The 24,075-nt window shown below is 40.7% G+C and overlaps 1 protein-coding gene across 1 annotated transcript in view; it reads right to left on the bottom strand.

Moving 5' to 3' along the window:
* The window catches only part of LOC126298953 (uncharacterized), a 49,768-nt gene that overhangs the window by 3,469 nt on the left and 22,224 nt on the right, over nucleotides 1-24,075 (bottom strand). The window contains exons 3-5 of the mRNA XM_049990557.1: nucleotides 18,191-18,419; nucleotides 7,876-7,956; nucleotides 7,715-7,789 (exon numbers count right to left, since the gene is read on the bottom strand). Of these exons, the coding sequence (XP_049846514.1) occupies nucleotides 7,715-7,789; nucleotides 7,876-7,956; nucleotides 18,191-18,419 (385 nt within the window). The remainder of the gene's footprint in view (nucleotides 1-7,714; nucleotides 7,790-7,875; nucleotides 7,957-18,190; nucleotides 18,420-24,075) is intronic.

Below are 24,075 nucleotides of genomic sequence, written 5' to 3'. Positions count from 1 at the left end.
CATTTCATAGGAAAATTTGGTTTATTAGGCACTGTAATTAAGTTATATCATATGTAGGTACATCATTACACATGGTTGCCACAAGTTTCCCCAAGTGAAATTCCCTGATATTTCCCTGATTTCCAGACAAGTTTTAGCATTTTTCTATGACAAATTTTGAGATCTCAAGGGTAAGTAATGATATAGGTTGACAAAAATGTAAGGACTTCTGTATTTCTCTCCCGTATGAGCAAAAATCTTGAGTACTAAAATCAATATTTTTTTGTAATTAACTAGTTTTGAATTGAGGAAGCAAGCCAAATGGTATGTGTGTTTCATTAAGATCACTGTTGTTACTTTATTTCAATAAAACAAAGCACATCTGGTGACAAAAATAAGCATTTTCTTTTAATTGCAAGACTGATTTAAAATACCTTCACTGTTCTCAGAAATAACCCCAGAAAAAGTTGGCCTCTTGAGAGATGTGTGTAAGGCAGAGAAGAGTAGTTGTGTAGACCAACACAATAAGTGATGGGCAATAATATGTCGATTCCACTACGTTCGTTATTGTCGGTTACTGCCCACTGTGTCATGTCCATTACTTTACAGGTATTGTGTGATTTTTCTTTCAAGAAATATATGAGTACATAGCGCACAAATTGCGAGCGACTGCCACAATATTCTTCTCCTTACTGTTCATACTTTCTCATGCATAAACTACTTTTGAAATGCAAAATGCACTACTATAAATAAAATTACTATAAAACGCCACAGTGTACAATGTACTTGTGTTGAGACACTCGCAATTCCTGAAATCCATCGCTTGTGGCCTCTGGCCTGCCAAAGAGCACCTCGGTCCTGTGTCCACGGATAAATCATGAAAATCCACTGCATTTTGCCACACATGAACAGACCCAGCCTGCAGGCAGATCAGTGAAACTAGATCTAATGGGCAGGACCTGCATTAGTGGGAAATGGTGGGCTTCATATCAGAAAGCCCGATCTGTTAGAGATACTCGCAGAGATGGTCTGCGGCTTTGGCCCATCACGGACATACACTCGTCGGCAAATTATTCGCGTGTCACAAACACCATGTTGATGAAATGATGCCACGATGATCAATCCATGCAACAGATAACTTGTGCAAATACTATGAGAGTCAATACCAATGAGGATAGGTAGGAACTTACCATAAAGATGATCGCTGAGTTGCACACAGGCAAGTAGAAAAGAGAATCACACTCTCACAACTAAATTTTCAGTCATAGCCTTTGTCAGAAAATAAGCTTGATTGCCCCACACAACAGCAAGTGTGAGCCAAGTACTACCTCCAAACACTGCTTGCACATCACGTGCATGGCGTCGTCGCTGGCGGCGCAGTGTACCTGTGTATCGCAGTTTGAAAGCAATTGATATTGACCTTGCTGGTCAATTTAATAAACAGCATTGATTGGAGGTCCGAATGTATCAAGCAGATTATGGTGGCCTTGAAGCTTTTCCTGATGCTAATATTCTGACTTGGAAGACATGGAGTATATCAGAGACTACAGGACTCTTAGCTAAACAGCCTTATAGTACTCTAGTTCCAAGCATGCCAGTCAGGAAGCAGCGCACATGCTCAGTTTCGCCCAGCCAGCGATGACGCATGACATCTCAGTAAACAAACTATTTCATCTACTGAGACAAAAACACAATTTCTCCAGTGTTTTTCCAAATTTCCCTGATTTCCAGAACTTGAAGTAATGTGTTTGAAGTATTGAGTTCTGTAGTGACGTTCTATATTGTACTTTTTTACTATTAATATTTTACCACATAACAAACATTGTGTTCCTCCTTTGCTTTTGGTAAAAAAAATAATCACACTCTCAACTAGAGCTGAACCATAAACTAGAACACCACTTCACTGCATTGCTTTCACTGGCCATTTCAACTACACAATGCACTGTAACATAACATAATACTGTGTACTCAGCCAGGTACATTGCTGTGGCTATTCTTGCACCTGGGCTGCACATATTGCCATCTAGTCTTTACGCACAAACTATTAGACAGACACCGGCTGGTCTTGGCTCCTCGTCCTGGGTCCAATTCCTGGTGGGGCCAGGGATTTTCACCTGCCTCGAGATGACTGGCTGCTTGTGTTGTCATCATTTCATCATCATTCATGAAAGTGGTGAGATTGGACTGAGCAATGGTTGGGAATTTGTATGGGCGATGATAACCACACAGTTGAGTGCCCCACAAACCAAGCATCATCATCTTGGCTCCTCGGCTCTGCCCACGCTCATGCAGATGGCTCCGGGAGTGTGGCTCGCTCACTGCCCACCTATGGTTTAGACTTTCAACAGGACCTCTGTTCTTCACATGCATAAGTTAGACAGTGTAATTTGAATGATTATAGAACACCAAAATTTGTGAAAATTGCAGTGTCCAAATGAATTTAGTCCTAGTGTGTAATAACAGTGCACCCACAACAAGTGATTAAAAGTGTAGAGAGATTACATGAGCATAATCCCAGCAGAATCTTCTTCTAGATGGACTGAAAGATCTGTATAACATCAAGCTCAACCAATGAAGAACTCTCAAACCCACAGGAACATGGGTGCACTTGTCAGTTTCTACGTCAACATCAAATAGCATAACAACATGTGGAGCTCAAATAAGGGAATCATGGGTATACTGAAACTGGATCTGTCATACCTTCACATTTCTATTAATGGAGCTAAGACTGTTGTGTGGAACCCTTGGATGGCCTTTTCAGCCTTGATCACACATCTGAAATATACACTCCTGGAAATGGAAAAAAGAACACATTGACACCGGTGTGTCAGACCCACCATACTTGCTACGGATACTGCGAGAGGGCTGTACAAGCAATGATCACACGCACGGCACAGCCGACACACCACGAACCACGGTGTTGGCCGTCGAATGGCGCTAGCTGCGCAGCATTTGTGCACCGCCGCCGTCAGTGTCAGCCAGTTTGCCGTGGCATACGGAGCTCCATCGCAGTCTTTAACACTGGTAGCATGCCCGCGACAGCGTGGACGTGAACCGTATGTGCAGTTGACGGACTTTGAGCGAGGGCGTATAGTGGGCATGCGGGAGGCCGGGTGGACGTACCGCCGAATTGCTCAACACGTGGGGCGTGAGGTCTCCACAGTACATCGATGTTGTCGCCAGTGGTCGGCGGAAGGTGCACGTGCACGTGCACGTGCCCGTCGACCTGGGACCGGACCGCAGCGACGCACGGATGCACGCCAAGACCGTAGGATCATACGCAGTGCCGTAGGGGACCGCACCGCCACTTGCCAGCAAATTAGGGACACTGTTGCTCCTGGGGTATCGGCGAGGACCATTCGCAACCGTCTCCATGAAGCTGGGCTACGGTCCCGCACACCGTTAGGCCGTCTTCCGCTCACGCCCCAACATCGTGCAGCCCGCCTCCAGTGGTGTCGCGACAGGCGTGAATGGAGGGACGAATGGAGACGTGTCGTCTTCAGCAATGAGAGTCGCTTCTGCCTTGGTGCCAATGATGGTCGTATGCGTGTTTGGCGCTGTGCAGGTGAGCGCCACAATCAGGACTGCATACGACCGAGGCACACAGGGCCAACACGCGGCATCATGGTGTGGGGAGCGATCTCTTACACTGGCCGTACACCTCTGGTGATCGTCGAGGGGACACTGAACAGTGCACGGTACATCCAAACCGTCATCGAACCCATCGTTCTACCATTCCTAGACCGGCAAGGGAACTTGCTGTTCCAACAGGACAATGCATGTCCGCATGTATCCCGTGCCACCCAACATGCTCTAGAAGGTGTAAGTCAACTACCCTGGCCAGCAAGATCTCCGGATCTGTCCCCCATTGAGCATGTTTGGGACTGGATGAAGTGTCGTCTCACGCGGTCTGCACCTCCAGCACGAACGCTGGTCTAACTGAGGCACCAGGTGGAAATGGCATGGCAAGCCGTTCCACAGGACTACATCCAGCATCTCTACGATCGTCTCCATGGGAGAATAGCAGCCTGCATTGCTGCGATAGGTGGATACACACTGTACTTGTGGCGACATTGTGAATGCTCTGTTGCCTGTGTCTGTGTGCCTGTGGTTCTGTCAGTGTGATCATGTGATGTATCTAACCCCAGGAATGTGTCAATAAAGTTTCCCCTTCCTGGGACAATGAATTCACGGTGTTCTTATTTCAATTTCCAGGAGTGTATATGTGTTACTTTTATAATTACTGGTTTGTGTTATAAACCAAAACCAAATATTTTTAACAGCTGAATACTTCTTACAGAGGATATAATTTATGCTACTTTGTGACTTGAGTAACACAATTATACACTCTCACTGGCATCATAAAACTGAATTATTAAAAAATAATATGGTAAAAGCATGACACTGGCTTGGATTTTAGTTTACATCCGAAAGCAGATTCCTTATTTTTTTTTAAAAAAAAGAAGAAAAACAACAAATATTTCTGTTACAAAACAATTTGTAACGTTTAAATAAAAAAATATCAGGGAAGATTTTTCAAATGATGGACGTTATGTTAACCCTATAAGTTGGTATTTTTCATGAGCGCTTCTCTGCCTCATGGATAACTTCACTAGTGCTGGCTGCTGCAGTCACGCTACATAACATTAAAATACTTCTTTGCTGATTTTAGTGTATGAACCAAAATTAGATTAGGACCAAAAAGAAAGTATTAAAGAAGAGAATAACATTTTATTTCTACACAATTCCAGACCTTTTTCTGTGTGAAATATTTAAAATGATGGTATTGCACATAGGGGAAATCACATTCCGAACATGAATAAGATGTATCTTTTCAAAGACCTCTTCTTGCGCATAATCCACAACTACTTCTTAGTCTTTTCTTTGTTAGGCTTGGCAAAAATTCTGGATAATGCCTGACTGTTTGAGATGGGAGTCCAACTGATGTCCCTCATCATGGAGATGCTGTCCATCATGATGTCTCTTGTCCTTTCATTTCGTCACCATTTTCTTGTTTATTGCATCCCATTACTTATTTGTCCCTCAATTTTTCACTTTTATTTATGTCAGAAAAATCCTTTCCGTTTTGTTACTTTTTGCTGACAATGTCGGTATTCCTGTTAGTTTGTCACCCATAGCTGGACTAGTGTACCAGGTGTCGAAGTAAATATAATAAACCTTTCCGAGAATATAACAAGAAGCTAAAAAACCATTTATTAAGTCATTTTCTCTTCAGGATTATGACTGCCATAATGTGTGTTCTTACCAACACAATCAGTGAAGTCCAATATATATCCAAAATAGCTTTCACAAAGATCGTAAAATTTTATTCCAAATTATGTTTTGAAGGAGTAAATTGCTTCTATCCAAGACATTCTATCCAGAACAACAAAACTTCCTTAACAGTAATGCTCCTTTGTAGTGTGTAAACAGACCAGAATCTTTAGAGAAGATGACACTTTTTTATTCTCTCGTTTCCTAAAGAATGGTGTGTCAAGTGACTCCCATTTTGGAAAGCACAATTTACATTCTGGCTTTTACAAAATTCCCAGAAGAATAAATATTCCAATTATTGTCCTCACTTCATCATCTGTTAAGTCTTGCCAGCAGTAAATCCTAAATATTGCTGATAAATTGGGAATAGAAGCATGTACTGATGTGGGTATAAGTTAGCTATACATTTTGTGGCACTTGTTCCAGTGCTGCATAACCGTCAAATGATTCTGAATCCATGTGAATTTCGTTTTCTTCACACTTTATGTCTTGACAGTTATATGAGATATCACTAATGTTATCACTTGCTAAAAGCTGCCATCCTATTTCCAAATATGACAATTGTGTCTGTTTTGGCACTGCCAAAGGCCACCACACAGTAATCACAAACCCTATACCATTAAAAGCACTGCCACTTGATGCATGAAGCAAGCTTTTGAGGCAAACATTATAACTAGCTGACAATACACTAACTAGTCATTCCCATTACCTACAAGCCACAGAACACTGTGGATAAATAAGTTTGTCAAACCTACTTTCTACAAGCAGGCCATGGACAGATATATTAATAATGCCCACTTAACAATTTGAAACACAAGCCCAAGAACAGTGCATGTGGCAGTAATGCTGCGAGTGTCCCACGCCCGAGCTCAGCTCATCTCCATTCACACTGTTTCTCTTCTGATCACAGCTTCTATTTGAGTTTGATGTTATCTTAACTGCCAGTGTTTGGACATTTCTGAAACTATTTCAATATTCTCAAAGGGCAACCCTCACCTGTTAAAAACTGCAGAACTGACACGTGATGCTGATGTTTTGCGGGTTTCTCGTAATGTTAGTAACGCATTTTTTGAAAAATATGTTAAAGTTTTTGAACAATACTGATATCAAGAAGATTTGAATGAACCACCTGAAGGCTATGTAAGTTACTTCTCCATTGCATTTTCAGGCAAAATGCCACCTCCAACAGTGTATAATATAATTCCTAATAATCAAGATAGTACTTCACATATATTCAGATGAATTGGATGGACCACATTAGACTCTTTAATTCAAAGTAGAAAGTGGATGTGTGGCAGAAGTGAATGACAGCAGTAATTCTTTCGATATTTTTTCTATTTTTTTCCCAGGACCAATGATAAAGCACATCAAGCCAGGAACTAGCAAGTATGCAAAATCCATTGCAGATAAAATGAAAAAATAAATAAAAAATAAATAAAAAAATAAAGTACATGAAACCCATTTTTGTTACAAAAGTAGAGGAGTAGTCTACTATAACTTCTGCAAGTGGCATGTTACAAAAGCTGATATATAATGAATTATGGACCTTCTAATTTAGGGGTCAAGGCTGTGCAGGTTGCATTTTGGGTGATATTTAATTACTGGTTTCTCGTGCCACACAGGCAGCTACCAATCACAAGACCCTCTTTCTGTAAGAATATGTGGCCACTGAAGCTAAAATAGTTGTGGGATAAAATTATGGTTAGTAGTTCCACTAATTCATAATCTCCTATTTCTTACATTTTTCTATATTTCAAGGGGTTTCTTTCAGGCCAACAGTCATCAACGGACACATTGGCATATTGATTAGTTACATCTGAAAAAATAATTTGTTGTCCTGGATTTGTGTGCTCTTAGCTTGGAGCATTGTGGGTGACTATGTACCTCTTATGTTCTTTTTGTGTTAAGAGAAATTCAGATTTCTTTATCACTTTTTATTAAGTGTCTGAATCTGTCTGTGGGGTCTTTATCTATATGTATGATATTTGCCTTAAATAAATCATCTGTTTTACTTATATATTCATTTTTCTTCACCAAGAGAATCCTAATATCTTTGCCTGCTTTTAATATTAAGGCATTATGTGCCTTTAGTTTTTGATAGTGTTGTGCAAATAAAGTTCTGTTTCTGGTTACTGTTTTTCCTTTTCGTATTTCCTGTCAAATACGACTCTAGAACTGCCCACACACAGAATGAAACAAGTTAACCAATAAATAGCAACTTTGGTGCAAAAAATAAAATCTGTCTTTTTTTCTTCATTATTGGAAAGGTGCAAGACAAGACATACTGAAAAGCTTTAGAAAATATTGTTGTTTGGCTGAAGCTTCATATTGAAATGAAAGATGTGTGATTTTGCAGCATTCTAAATAAAAAAAAATGCACACACTTATTCAATAGGCCATAATAAAAATTGAACATAAAAAGTTACTAGTGGAGGCAAAAATTAAATTTAAGAAGTACTACCTTCCAATGGCTCTGTCTCCTGTTTCTTGTTTGCTGCAGTAGATTTTGACTGTTTATCTGGAACAACAGTCTTTCCTAAAATTGACAGAAAGTTCTATTCATTAACTGTACACAATTGGCATATTTTGCACGTAAAAGATTTAAATATTAAGATGCATTACCTTCAAGGGATTCAGTCCCATTTGCTGTTTTCTTATTTGGATCAGCAGGTTTTACTCTTTTGTCTGGAAGTACAATTTTACCTGAAATGAACAGATAAATAAATAAATAATTTTTTTTTACAGAAAATCTGTATATGATTTCAGACTAACAGTGCCCCTCTCAACTTTGCACCCAATTATCGCACAATTAAATCAAAAACTGCACCACACTGTCTCAACGAAGCATTACTGTTGTCCACACCATTCCTGTCCCAAACCTGCATTTGAAGCAAGTTGTGTATAGCTAACAGTTGCCTTCATAACACAATTAAACAAACAGAATACATTTCAGCATACCTACTATTATTGACAAACTTGATTAATTCTTGGAAACTGCACTAAAATACAGGATGTCTGATATTATATAAAATCTAGAACTATAAAGGCCTGTGTGTTTTTGTTGTAACAGTCACAGCAGCAAAAAGCACTGTATGCTCGTTACAGATTTTCAAATTTCGTTATTTGATCATGAGATTTTGGACAAATTTCACATCTTGACAAGGAACTGAAACACACTAATATGTACAGCATTTGTTGCCATCTTCAATGTGTAAAGATCAAACAGGCCAGGCTGACTTGATGGCTCTGAGCACTATGGGACTTAACTTCTGAGGTCATCAGTCCCCTAGAACTTAGAAATACTTAAACCTAACTAACCTAAGGACATCACACACATCCATGCCTGAGGCAGGAATCGAACCTGCGACCGTAGCGGCCGCGTAATTCCATCGTGTAACGCCTAGAACCTCTCGGCCACCCCGGCAGGCTGACTTGAAACTGTGGTTATAAGTTATATAACTTTCAGCTTTAATGCAAAAGTCTTTCACCAGAACTGTCTGTATCACATTATGTGAACTGAACAAAGTGCAAAGAGTTAGGGTCATAGGGGCCAAATGTGTGTGGTCGGTTGGTTGGTTGGTTGGTTGATAGGTGGGTGGCGGGGGGAGGGGGACTGAACAAGGTCATCAGTCCCAGTGGATTGGGAAAGTATGGGGAAGGAAGTCAGCTGTGTCCTTTCAAAGGAAGCAATTTAGTAAAATCACGGAAAGCCTAAATCACCACGGCTGGTTGCGGATGTGCCACTGTGTATTATTCACACTGTGAAGGCATTTCAGAATGGACCATACCAAATACCAATCTGTCAGTTCCTAAAAGTCATTCTCCACGGAATAATTCATCTGCATTACACAAAAAGGAAGGAAGATTACGGTTTAATCCCCCATTAGTTAGTTACAAGGTAATGCAAGTTGCACCATAAGCTCTGACGAGACAAAGATACAGAAGGGAGTCAGTGGTGTCCTTTCCAAAGCAACCAATCCACATTTGCCTTAATGATTTAGAAAACCATGGAATATCTGAACCTAAATCCAAATAGATGGACAGGGATTTGAACCCCATTTCTCACAAACAAAAAACCACTGTGATAACCACTGCACCCAGTTCTTCAGCAAAGAATTATACCACACTCTTTCTTTAGTATTAACAGTTTTGAGCTCCGCTGTTCAGACAGTGGGGAGCAATGATTCAGCACCCCTAAGGTTCAGTCAAGTGTAGTTACTGGCGACACTGCATGTCAATGACTGATAATTGACGTTACACACTTTCTGATTGGGTTCCACAGTTACATTCCTTAACAACGGTTCGATTTCACTGCTGGAACCAAATGGTGTCATTGAACACTGCGCACCCACAGCTTTATGAAGGTACCATTATGTTAGGCGATTAGTCCTGTTTATTCTTCACCAGAAACGAGCATTTAGTGTGTATAGCAAAATTTACACTAGTTTGCAGATCTATGGACAATGGAGCTCTTCATTAATTTTGTTTCAGAATGCTAATGTTTGGACACACATTTGAACTTCACTGCTCCTGAATAAGAGTCAAGGGACTTAACTGATTTGCCACCTTATTCAGTAAGAGCCTTATAAGAACAGCACCATTCATATTCTATGGAGCTCAGTGATTATTAATAGCATCACACATACTTTGTGCACTGTTTGCTGCTACTAACACTTTGAATTTCCAAATGAATATTATTTTAGTATAAAAAATTACAGCCACAAACAAATTCATCATTTGGGAACTGTGTACACACATTTCACTTGGCTGTACATATGGTACAGGTGTACAGAAAGTCAGTTCATAAGAATTTTTAATGTTTACCTTCAACTACGAGTACCATTGTCTTACACAAAAATATGCTACTCAGAAGAATATCACGTCTGAAGAGTCCTATCAATGCAAAAACCACCCAGAGAACTGCACACCTTACAAAAGCTATTCAAAAGGAATACCTACAAACAGTTGCAAGTATCTAGAGCAATCAGAGAGATAATATCCACAAAAACATTTCTGAAACTACGAGGGTTATTTAGAAAGTAAGGAACAATCAGTCCCGAAATAGAAATCACAGTGAAAATCTGATGAAGTTTTGCACAGCTGTGTTGGGCAGTGTCTCTAGTATGCCCACTGATCGCGTTTTGTCATTCTTTATAGTTGAGAGCACACAGGGAGCACATAAAGATACCTAGAACAATAGTGTCCCCCACCAAGTACGAGGGCCAGGTGAGAAATTTTGCCTGAAGCTATGCAGCCAACACTACATAACTGTTAAGTGTTTTCTTCTTCAAGACAATTCTCAGTCGCATTCTGGAGGGCAATGAAGATGCTCTGGCATCGTCTTCAACTGGAAATGTTTGATTACCCACAATACAGCCTGTAATTGTCTTCCTCTGAGTTTCATCTCTGCTCACTTGAACTGCTGGCTATGAAGACTACATTTTCGCACAGACAACAAGCTGTAGGCCAGTGTAGAGAATTGGCGGCTGCCTTCTATAATGAGGGTATTGGAAAGATGGTACAACGCTATGACAAACATCTAAGACGGATCGGGACTATAAAGATACGTAGCTGGAAATTGTAGATAACTGTTGCAAATAAAACAGTTTCGTTTTCACTGTAGTTTCCATTTCACAACCTGTCATTCCTTCCTTTCCGAATAGTCTTCACGTATAGTTTGTATTTCTGTATTGTGGTGGAAAGTTAAAAATGTTGCCTTTCACACATTCTTATAGTATCACAATTTTTGACACATTTAGTAGCTGCCAGGCTGTAAGATGTGAGAATAAACTGATGTCCGAGTAGTGAGCAATGGTCTGAGCTCTTTGATTTTGAATGTTTGTTATTTATAGCAACAAAAGGAGGAACAATTAGAATATTTCCACACATGACAGGATGAATTTTTTCTGAAGCACGATTTTCAATTATGTAGGAAAAAATCATTTAGGTGCTACACTCTGTGGCTGACAGAGTTGAGAGCAAATCACTCTTCCGGAATGTCAGTATGCCAGTCAAATGATCACTTTAAGCATCCAAAGTTTATTCTCTCTCTCATTTCCAGCCACTCTCACACATTAAGGATGACCTGGATCAAATAGAAGAGTAGCGAGTAGCAACTACAACCATACAACCCCCCCCCCCCCCCCCCCACACACACACACACATACAAATATTAGTTTTGAGGAGGTCCTAAAATACCATGACCAATCCTGCAATCCTGGATTAACACTGCTGTGAGTCGTGTAAACATCTCATATGAGTGCAGTGGCTGTTGTTACAATTGCGAGGTGGGGATATACTAGACCTGGTCTACACCTCAATAGGAGAGGGAAAGTTTGGCTGAGCTTCTTATGGAAAATATACAAGGGGCCCAGCATCACTCAAATTAGGTTCCCTATGGTTATTGGTGTCAGAGGGGTAACTTTTTTTAGGTTAGAATAAGGATTCAGGCACCCTGTATTGAAATAAGTCAAAGTAGTGAGAGTCCCACAAAATGCTTAAGCATGTACAGAAAAGAAAGAGCTGCTTATTTAATTAAAATATTAGAGGACAGTAATAAAGCAGAAGCGCTTCTTGTCTGGAAAGTTTAGAGAGCTTTGAATAGATCAACATCCTGTGCCTGACTGGGCACCACACACCCACAGGGTTATGTAAGTTACGTGCAAAAGATATTACACTCCAGCAGTTTACTCATTCAGGGCTAATATGGGAAAAGGAGGAGTTGTCACATATACTAAGATGGAACACAAGTTCAGAAACACCGAGATAAGTAGATTTTCTAGTGATCAGAACACAGAAGTGTGTGCTTGTGAACTTATATTGAAAAATAGTCCACTTTTAGTTTTAACTGTATACAGATACCCACTGTGAAATTTTGAAGTGTTACTATGCTATTTGTCAGACAGGAGGACATAGTTAAGTCTTTGGTGACTTTAGTGCAGATTATCTGAAGGATTCTGGTAGGAAAAATTTCTGGAAACCTGAATCAGATCCTACAGTTTGATCTCAGTAATGAACTTAACAGCACAGGTGGATAAAGGCAGTAGGACTCTAATTGATAATGTTTTCTTTGGTGAAGCTCAAAGCAAGAAAACAACTGTTTACCAAGTGACAAATCATGATTGTGATCATGAGGCACAGTTAGTTAGGATAAATAACATACTGCCTCACAGTATGAATACTCGTCAGCGGAAATCTGTTAGAATAATTAATGACTCCAAGACCAATGTTGTTGAGAATAGTTTACAAGAGGTGAATTTCATTCACTATAAACCAAATGCTAACATCAGATGTTATCTATTTCATGGTAACTTCATATCATTATTTGAAAATAGATTTCATAATAAACTAACCAGAAATAGTATTAAACAGTCATGTAAAAAGCCATGGATCACTAGAGGCATTAAAGTTCCATGTGAAATGAAAAAGGAAATGTACCTGTAGGCAAGAAAATGGACAGATCCCGCAGTAGTTGCACGGTACAAAAAAACAGACTTAAGCCTATAGGAAATGTAGTGAAACAAGAGACAGGATAATCAGCCACAGAACAGGATAACATCACTACTGAACTGAACTGAAGAGCTACAAATGATGAGCCAATATATTCAATAATCATTTCTTACGTGTAATAGAAAGCACAGGGACAAACAGTTCAAGAGAAAAACCACAGCACACCTTTGAAAAAGAAACTCTCGTAAAATTGTATCACCACCTTCTCCTTCTGAAATTAAGAATATTACACCTTCTATCATAAATAAAAACTCATCTGGCTTTGATAGTGTTTCACACAGAGTACTAAAGACTTGTTCCCATAAAATAAGGCCTTTCTTATCTGAAATATTTAATGCATTACTAACTCAAGGCATTTTTTTCAGTGAGAGTATAATATGCTGTTGCTAAGCCCCTTTTTAAGTAAGGTGATAAGAGATGTCAATAACTACGGGCCTTTTTCACTGCTGACACAACTTTCAAAATTTTTGAGGTGATGTATTCCAAAGTAGTATCTCACCTTAGTAACAATAATATCCTCAGCGAAACAGTTTGGATTTCACAAGAGTTACCCTATTGAGAATGCCACTGACATGTTCATTCACAAAATAATACAAGTATTAAGTAATAAAATAGTAATGGTTGGTATTTTCTGTGATTTATCTAAGGCATTTGACTGTGTGAATTATAGTATTCCCAAATTCGAGTTTTATGGAATTTATTGTGTTATTTATGTAGTGTACCAAAACCACCGAACTGGCACACTCAACACATCTAGGATTACTACAACAATGATAAGTGGAACACACGGCGAGAAAATAATAAATAGGATGAGAACTTCAAAATGCTTAGGCACTTATGTTTATAAGATTTTGAACTGGAATAAACACCTTAGTTAAGCCACACTTGCACTTCGGTTCAATGCAAATCTGGAGGAGAGACAAATCAAGTAGTTGACACATTTAGCTTATTTTCACTCAATAATGTCACATGGAATAATATTCTGGGGTAACTCATCATTAAGAAAGAAAGTCTTCATTCCTCAAAAATACGTTGTAAGAATAATACGTGGTGCTCGCCCATGATCATCTTACAGACATTTGTTTAAGGAATTGGGCTTTCTGACTATTGCTTCACAGTACACTTATACCCTCATGATGTTTGTTGTAAATAATCCACTACTGTTCCAAAGGAACAATGATGTTCATAATTACAACACCACAAGGTAAAATGACATACATTGCTGCACATTAAGGTGGTCTTCAGCACAGAAAAGAGTGCACAGCACTAACTAAAATTTTTGATCACTTACCTGATGATACAAAACATTTAACAGATAACAGGGTAAAATTTGATAACAAACTGAGAAAGTTTTCTTCTACTTCACAGAAGAATTTCTACTGTAGTAACAGGGAATAGGTGGAGGGTAGGAATTACTGGAAAGGCTTAGAAATGTTCAGTATGTAACCATATTTACAAATTAATCAGCAATGTAAATATAAAGACTACTTCCTCTTCATTACACTTTCTCGTGCAAAATAATCCGTGGTACATGAAACCAACAAAGCAACCAACCAACTAACCATGACTTTCCTCGACAATGATACATTGAGCACAAGATGATCTTGCACGTAATTTCATTTTCTTTACGAAACTGTTTAGAATTTGCATTCACAGAGTGTTTCACAATGGATTGACATGCCACAGTAGCCAGAATGATAACATGTCTGTGCTGTACCTGAAGAGGGTAGGTGTTTTGACAAGATTTTTCTGATTTATGCTAGTGATGTGGAGGTAGAAATCATGAGAGAGAATTTGTTTGCTTGTCTGCGTGTAGTTCAGCAATGTAAATGAAATGTTATCAGCCACAATCAAATCACCACCTTAGTCATCAACTGGTTTACTGTTAACTCTCTTTCATGCAATCCAAACCTGAAATATTTAATGCAGTGTTGCTTAAGCCACAAAAAATCTGAAGAATAGACAGTGAAACAACCAACTATGACAGAATTTATAGAGGCGAGTTTCTAGATTTTCAACTGACTGAAAACTAAACTGGAAATATCTCATACCTCAAACAGTGAAGAGCTAAGTTCAACCACTTTCACATTATCTCTTGTCAAAGAGCACACAATCACAATGACAGTTTATTTTATTTGTATACACTCCACCAAATAATAATAATAATAATAATAATAATAATAATAATAATAATAATAACTGTGTTTAGTTCAACGGTCACATGCAAATCTTTTGACTGAATGCCACTTTGGTGACTTTCATGTCCCCAACCTACTCTAGTTATCCTACTAGGAAAATGGGACTTATAGTTTGATGTGGAATCTGAACCACATGTCGTTCCTGGCAAATCCTCACATCATTAAGAGGTAAAGGTCAGATTAAAGGTAAACTGAAAATTTCCATGGTCTATCCAGGATTTGATCCCATGGCCTCTCAAGTTTCCAGGAACGTTCGCTTCCCGCTACACCACTAGGTCTGACGCCTTATCATATGAAATTACTTTTTGTGGAAGTTCATCTTGTTCTAAGATTCTTCACTGCTCAGAAAATAATGATCATAAACATTTGTAGAGTGAGTCTCAGAACCTCCTGTTGCAAATTATTTAGATAGTTGAGAATATTGGGAACACTTGATCCACCATTCACAAAATTTGCGTGATTAATTTAGAAACAGCTGTGCCTTTTAAAAGCTGTAAATTTTATAGCAATATCAAAGATCAGTCAAAAGCTGTTTTCAGTTTTTGTCTGCTGTGGACAGTTTAATCAGAATGTCCATTTTTATCTAATCTATTAGTATTTAAACATTAGCTTATTTTTTCGGAATTCAAGAATTTCAGTTAAATAATCTAAATACCATATTACGGAAGGCCAGGTACAGTAGTACAAGTTTATATGCCAACTAGCTCTGCAGATGAAGAAATTGATGAAATGTATGATGAGATAAAAGAAATTATTCAGGTAGTGAAGGGAGACGAAAATTTAATAGTCATGGGTGACTGGAATTCGTCAGTAGGAAAAGGGAGAGAAGGAAACATAGTAGGTGAATATGGATTGGGGGGAAGAAATGAAAGAGGAAGCCGTCTGGTAGAATTTTACACAGAACATACCTTAATCATAGCTAATACTTGGCTCAAGAATCATAAAAGAAGGTTGTATACATGGAAGAATCCTGGAGATGCTAAAAGGTATCAGATAGATAACATAATGGTAAGACAGAGATTTAGGAATAAAGTATTAAATTGTAAGACACTTCCAGGGGCAGATGTGGACTCTGACCACAATCTATTGGTTATGAACTGTAGATTAAAACTGAAGAAACTACAAAAAGGTGCTAAATTAAGGAGATGGGACCTGGGTAGACTGAAAGAACCAGAGGGAACAATTGACAGGAATGGGGGAAAGAAATACAGTAGAAGAAGAATGGGTAGCTTTGAGGGATGAAGTAGGTAAAAAGACGAGGGCTAATAGAAATCCTTGGGTAACAGAAGAAATATTGAATTTAATTGATGAAAGGAGAAAATATAAAAACGCAGTAAACGAAGCAGGCAAAAAGGAATACAAACGTCTCAAAAATGAGATCGACAGGAAGTGCAAAATGGCTAAGCAGGCATGGTTAGAGGACAAATGTAAGGATGTAGAGGCTTATCTCACTAGGGGTAAGATAGATACTGCCTACAGGGGGAAGAGGGGTGAGAGGGGGGGGCAGAGGTGGGAGAGGGTGGAGAGGGGGAGAGGTGGGAGAGGGGGGAGTGTGGGGAGAGGGGGAGAGGGGGGAGAGGGGGGAAGAGGGGGGAGAGGGCGGGAGAGGGAGAGGGAGAGAGGGGGAGAGGGTGTGGGGGAGAGGGGGTGGGGGAGAGGGGGTGGGGGGGAGGGGGTGGGGGGAGAGGGGGTGGGGGAGAGGGGGTGGGGGAGGGGGTGGGGGAGGGGGAGAGGGGGGTGGGGGAGGGGGGAGAGAGGGGGGCAAATGTGGCAATTAAAAAATTACATATCTCATTTTGTTCTCTTATATGGAGTATCTTTCTTGTCTCAAATGATACTCCAGCATTATTCTGCCAACATTGTAGGCATCCACTTCCCTTCTTACTGTCTTTCAATGGTTTTCATGGGAAATAATCATTGAGAGAGCCCAGGAAGTATACTGTCAAAGACATGTTGCAGGCAAGATATTGACAAGTGTTTATCCTCTGATCCACTACTTCTTTGTAATTTGCAGCTAGTCTTCTTCCTCCATGAAAGTTTTCTGAACTTTTCTTAAAAAGTTTACCATGCTCACACTTATATGTTTCAAAATTCTGATTTAGCTGAAGTTCCCTGACCTTACAGCCTACAAATACACCTTCTTTTATTTATTAACTTTCTTTCCCTTTCTACCAGTTTATTAATTTACAACAAGTTGAGAAACATGTATGTGGGGCCATTATTTTTCCTGATTTCCACTGGCTGTTCCAAAATAATGTTTGACAGCCTTCTTTATAAAGGGTGAAATTCCCTCTGTTTTTATTTCTTGCAAATGCGATTCCCCACTGATATAACAAATTGTCGCGACTATATCAACAGCAGTGCTGACAAGGTATTTCGAGAATAACCAGTACACACTATAATAAGTAATATTATACAAAGACATTTGTATTTACTCCCTTCCTCCTCTGTAACTTCTTTCATAAAAATCACTTTTACCATAGTAACCCTTGAGACCAACAAAGACTATGAGTTTACATTTGATGAAATCCATGTTTATAACGGTACACAAACGAGAAATGAGTACCAACATCTGAATATTAAAACATTTTTTATAAATGCAGAATTAATATTGCCAACTATTATTTACAATTTTTTTCTCTTTTAGTCACAAATAATGGCTTTTTTATGACATAAATGTTTGAATTACTGGAAATCTATCCCCAATAACGAAATTTTTATTTCAGGTCTGACTTTCTCATTAAACATTCATACAGAATCACGGTCTTTTATCCCAGAACTAGAATCCTTGTAGAACAATGTTATCAGCCCAAATGTAAACTGAATAAGACAGGACCACCTGGCAATGGCTACCACTTGCTTTCTATTAAATAAAGAGTGGTCTGGCCACTTTAAGGAGGGTCATCTATTGGCTACCCTTGTAAACTAAAATATTCTTGTGTCTACTCGTATTTCATCTAATGCAGACAACAAGCCATATGTGAGATGTTAAGCCCTAATCTTCCTCCTTTTGCTTCACAAACAAAAGCTGGAACTGAACACTCAGTTCTTTTTTATTAATTTCATAATACGAAAATAAACATCATGTGCTACTGAACAGATTGTGAGACACCAAAGAGGTCAAAATGGAACAAAATGTCAGTACAATCACAGTACATTCTGATTTTAAACATCTGAGCGTATTTTCCAAACTCATAACTGCATATTACAGTAGGAAGCTACATAATTACCTGTTATTTTTGGTTGAAATTGCTCTAATTCTCCATTAAAATCAACCATTTCTTCAAGATTATCAGTTGAATCCAACTGGACAAAAATTTCTGGTCCTTCAAGCAAATTGAATGAAGGTGGTGTTAGATGGCCTAAATTATATTCCAAATCATTTGCAATAAACACACTCTTCAAGTGGGCTCTGCATAGTTTGGTGCTCTTGGTCTGACGCATGTAAATAGTACTTTTCTGTCCAAAAATAAAAATGAATGAACAGCATGGAGATTTAGCAAATGTACTTTACTATACTAATAACAAAGCTTTAGAATCTAGTTATTTTGACATAAACATTGGCAATCATATTTTAAACATCAATTAATAATATAAAAACAGAAAAAAAACACAATTTAAGTCAGTAAAGACATTCAAAAGTGAGCCGAATTGACAATCGTACATTTAGTTACCTCAAGCAGATACCTCAGTGAACATTGAGTAGGGAATTGAATGCAGTTGACATTTGGAGCTGAGTACCTGCCAAAACACTATTGCTCACAGCAGCATACGAAGAAGAATGTATTCAATGGGCCAAACAACACAGAAACTGGACAGTTGCAGACTGGAGGACTGTGGAGCGGTCTAATGAGTACTGATTTTGCCTCTTTTCAAATAATGCAAGACACTGAGTGCATCAATGGCCCAGTGAGGCATTTGGTCTGCAGTACAAGGGTGAGTCACATGAAAACCTTAAATTTGTAATAACAAATCGAAATTTCGCACCGTTACCCTGTAAGTTGATAAGCATGCTACAAACAGCATGCAGAATGGCCTGTAGGTGGCAGCATAGTGCAGATGCACACATACCATCACAGTATCAGTATAAAGAGGGCCAACTCACTTGCGACTTCCATCAGGGAAGAACAGCGTTCTGTTATTCAGTTTTTGTGTAGTGAAGGTGTCAAACCTATTGAAATTCATTGACGAATAAAGGTTCAGTACGGTGATGCACCTTTGTTACAGCAGCAAGTCTATGAGTGTAGCAGGAAGTTCGCAAATGGTGCGACTTCAGTGGAAGATGCTCCTCGTTCAGGTCAGGCACAATGAGTTGTGACTCCACAGAACATTGCAGCCATTGAAGCCATAGTGAAGGAAAACTGCCGAGTGACACTGAATGACATTGCAGCATGTTTACAGATTAGTCATGGGTCAGCACACCACATTGTGCATGATGTACTCCAGTTTTATGAAGTGTCTGCAAGATGGGTGTCACGGCAGCTGACTCCTGAAATGAAAGAATGACGTGTTGATGCTTGTGAAGAACTTCTTCAGCACTTTGAATGAGAAGGTGATGGATTCCTTGCAAGATTCGTTACTGTTATGAAACCTGGGCTCACTTCCAACAACTGGAAACGAAGAGAGTGAGCAAGGAATGGCGCCATTCCTCATCACCAAATCTTCTAAAAATCATGTGTGGCCTGCAATCAAATCAACATGACAATTCAAGGCCCCACACTGCCCGTACAACAGTTGGAACAATCACATACCTGCATTTTGAGTGTGTTCCTTATCCACCATACTCACCACACCTTGACTTACTGACTTACTTAATTACTTTGGCCCCTATGGGGGCATAGGGCATCCAGGAGAACTCGCCATCCATCTCTGTGTTTGGCCATTTGCCTCAATTCTGCCCAGGTCTTGCCAACTCTTTTTGCTTCCCCTTCCACCTTGCCCCCAAGTGATTTCCACATGTTTGGACGACTCAAGGACACAATGGGAAGAAAGAAGTTCCGTTCTGATGAAGAGACACGCCACACAGTGCATGAGTGGTTGCATGGACTACCAAAAGAACTTTTTTTCTAACGGTATTTATGCACTTTGTAAGTGCTGGAGAACTTGCATTGAGCGTGGGGGAGATTATGTTGAAAAGTGATACAGCTTTGTACCACTTCTGCAAAATAAATAATACTTAAAAAAATATTTAAGGTTTTCATTTGACCCACCCCCGTATATGGAGGGTTTAGTCAGAGGTTTAGGTGTGTTTGTGTACTGCAATTTTGGTAAAAAGATTTGGGTTACAGTGAACATGGGGATGGGTTGTTTGGGGGAAGAGACCAAACCGCAAGGTCATTGGTCTCTTCGGATTAGGGAAGGGTGGGGAAGGAAGTTGGCCATGCCCTTTCACAGGAACCATCCCAGCACTTGCCTAGAGCAATTTAGGTAAATCATGTAAAACCTAAATCAGGATGGCTGGACGTGAGATTGAACAGTTGTCCTCCCAAAAGAGAGTCCAGTGTGCCAACCACTGCGCCACCTCACTCGGTCAGTGGACATGGACAAGGATGTTTATTCACTGATCAGATGGTGTCATTTCTTCCACATAATCATGATGAGTACACTGTGGACAACAACAGTATTCACAGCCCTGCACAATTATGTTCCTATTCTGACAAGCACACATAAACCTTATCGCATCTCAACTTGCTGACAAAATCACCTGATCTCAGGTTGGTTGGTTTGTGGGATTAGTGGGACCAGACTACTATGGTCATCGGTCCCTTGTTCCATAAAAACTAAAACCACCCGAAGAGAATAAAAAACGAACAACAGGAAAGACAGCAGACTAAACAGGACATGAAATACTCAGACAGAAATCAGACAAAAATTAAAACACACAGTGTGACGGTGTGGACAATGCGAAGCCGACAAAGGACGACTGAGTCCCTGGGGTTGGCTCGCATGGATGACCGCCACACAGTCGTCGTGTCCTTGACAATAAATGCTCAATGATGCCGCCTCGACCTGTTGCCACTGACTCATCCCACAGATGGTTATGGGCGTTAAAGTCGCCCAGTAACAAGAAAGGTGGCGGCAATTGGGCTATCAGAGCAGCCAGGACATGCTGCGCGACATCACCATCCGGTGGAAGGTAAAGACTGCAGACAGTAACAGCCTGTGGCGTCCACACCCGCACAGCGACAGCCCCTAAAGGTGTTTGGAGAGGGACAGACTCGCTGTGAAGAGAGTTCAGGACATATATGCAGACGCCACCAGACACCCTTTCATAAGCTGCCCGGTTCTTATAATAACCCCGATAGCCACGGGGGGCGGGGGTTCGCATTGCCGGAAACCAAGTTTCCTGCAGAGCAATGCAGAGGAAAGGGTGAAGGCTATTAAGTTGGCGGAGCTCAGCTAGATGGTGGACGAAACCACTGCAGTTCCACTGTCAGACGCAGAGCTTGTAGGTAGTGGTGGAGTAGGAGCCATCGCAGGTGCCTCGGTCTTACGGGGCTTCAGTGTCATTTTGTCTTGCTGTTCCTTTGGTTGCCGTTGCTGATAGGGCTTATTGGAGTCAGTCTCTGGAACCGAAGATGATCGCGAAGCTCGACGACCAGCGGCCTGTGGCTTCTTCAGCCACTGGTTGGTGTCTGCTGTGCCGCTGGTACGAACCTGGGAAGGGAGTGACCTAAGGGATCCCTTCTGAGCGAGAGAAGCCGAAGAAGACTTACGCTTCTCCAGCTTAGAAGTGGGGACTGGTGTCCCCAGTGGTTTAGTGGGTGCTGCTCCCGAGGTAGATGGTGTGGGAGCAACAGCAAGAGAAGGGGCCCCCATCATCAAGGGGGTAGGTGAGGTCCTCTGACACTGAGAGCTGACTGTCTGTGGTGCAGCAAAAGGAGCTGGAGCAGGAGTGACAGTGGAGGCATAAGATGACATCATGCGCACGGGATGTAGCCGTTCAAATTTCCGCTTAGACTCAGTGTAAGTCAGTCGGTCCAAGGTCTTATATTCCATGATTTTGCGTTCTTTCTGTAAGATCCTGCAGTCTGGCAAGCAAGGTGAATGAGGCTCTCCACAGTTGACATAGATGGGAGACGGAGCACATGGAGTATCAGGATGAGATGGGCGTCCGGAATCTCGACATGTGAGGCTGGAAGTACAGCGGGAAGACATATGGCTGAACTTCCAGCACTTAAAGCACCGCATCGGGGGAGGGATATAGGGCTTGACGTCACAACGGTAGACCATCACCTTGACCTTCTCCGGTAATGTATCACCCTCAAAGGCCAAGATGAAGGCACCGGTAGCAACCTGATTGTCCCTCGGACCCCGATGAACGCGCTGAATGAAATGAACACCTCTACACTCTAAGTTGGCGCACAGCTAGTCATCAGACTGCAGAAGTAGGTCCCTATGGAAAATAACACCCTGGACCATATTTAAACTCTTATGTGGTGTGATGGTAACATTAACATCCCCCAACTTGTCACAAGCAAGCAACCTGCGTGACTGGGTGGAGGATGCTGTTTTTATCAAAACTGACCCAGAGCGCATTTTAGACAAGCCCTCCACCTCCCCAAACTTGTCCTCCAAATGCTCTACAAAGAACTGAGGCTTCATGGATACAAAGGATTCCCATCAGCTCTGGTACAGACGAGATACCTGGGCGAATACATGTCACTATCATTCATTGCCTTTCGTTCCTCCCATGGTGTGGCCAGGGATGGGAACGATTTGGGGTCATAAACGTTAGCTTTAAAATGAGCCCTTGAACGCTTAGAGACTGCTGGTGGCTGGCACCAGCAAGAGATGATGTACTACGCTTCATTGCGGGACATCCGCCATGATGCCACCTACTCCGTCCAAGGGCCCTCCCCATGGGCGCCGCCCAGCCACAGCAAGAGCCACCTGGCAGGATGGCCATTGCCGGGAGTCCTGATGCCCCAGGGAGATGGGCATCTACTCCTTGGCATACATGGGGAGTAAACGGCGCAGGCATCAGTAGAGTGATCCCTGTGTTGTCAGGGGGCTACAACCAACAGGGTACACGGCGGCCCCACCACAACGGACTGGCTACCGTGCTGGATCTTAGGTGCAAAAATGTATAAGGTCGTCATCGCAGCGAAAAGCAACACTGTACAGTGCAGCGTGGTAATCACACCCAGGGACGTATCCTTGCCCAAGAGATGGAAAACGAGCGGGACACCATTGAAACGACGAGAAAGCCGGCTAAAGGTCTTACGACAGATACAGTGCACCATGTAAGGCGCCCTTCCCCAAGTGGCTCGCTCTTCGGAACAATTTAGAAAGATGGAGGTCAAACCCGAGAGGGGACCATCATATAAGGCTGAAAAGGTTGAGACTCCGTTTAATCGCCTCTTACGACAGGCAGAAATACCGCGGGCCTATTCTTACCCCCGAACCCGCAGGGGGGGGGGTGTGCCAATGTCATACTCATTTATGCTTTGTTGGCGAGATTTATGACATTCTTTTTGTGCAATTTAAGAGTGTTACATTGTAGCGATTAACAAACATTAAGATATTAACTGTTCTAGTGATTAGTTGTGTACAGAAGATTAAACAGGCCATCCAAAACCATTGCAAACATAAATAATGAAGTACTTGTTCTCAATATGAAAACAATTAAGTGTAGGTGTATTATGAAACAAGAATGTTAGCTTAGTTTTGGATTATGTTATTCTCTCTCCATCTTATTGTACCAAACCCTAACTTACTTTCTGTAGATACTCTCAGTGCATGTAGATAGTATCATGTTACAGGCTTACAGTATTTCTAGAGTGGCCTAGAAGTACCCAGTATATCAATTTTACATATAATCAGTGAATTTTCTGTATATTTCTCTTGTTATTGCAGGAAAGTCAAACACATGTAAAAAATTATGAATCTAGGAGAATTATAATACTGAAAATGACCCTAACAATTATCTGACATTCCAAGTGTACCATCAGTATCATTCTGAACAGTAATGAACATCCAGCACCTACTAACTTAAATGTAAATAATCTAGAAGGCAATGATTTCACAGATTCAAGTACAAGTTATGAGCCTACTATAACAGAGGAATCTGAAGGCTCAGAAGTAGATCTAAGCTCAACATAAAAACAGAGGA

Source organism: Schistocerca gregaria, chromosome X, assembly GCF_023897955.1.
Source record: "Schistocerca gregaria isolate iqSchGreg1 chromosome X, iqSchGreg1.2, whole genome shotgun sequence".
In the NCBI taxonomy this organism is placed as follows: domain Eukaryota; kingdom Metazoa; phylum Arthropoda; class Insecta; order Orthoptera; family Acrididae; genus Schistocerca; species Schistocerca gregaria.
Note: the sequence above shows the minus strand (reverse complement) of the source record. Positions and strands in the feature narration are given on the sequence as shown.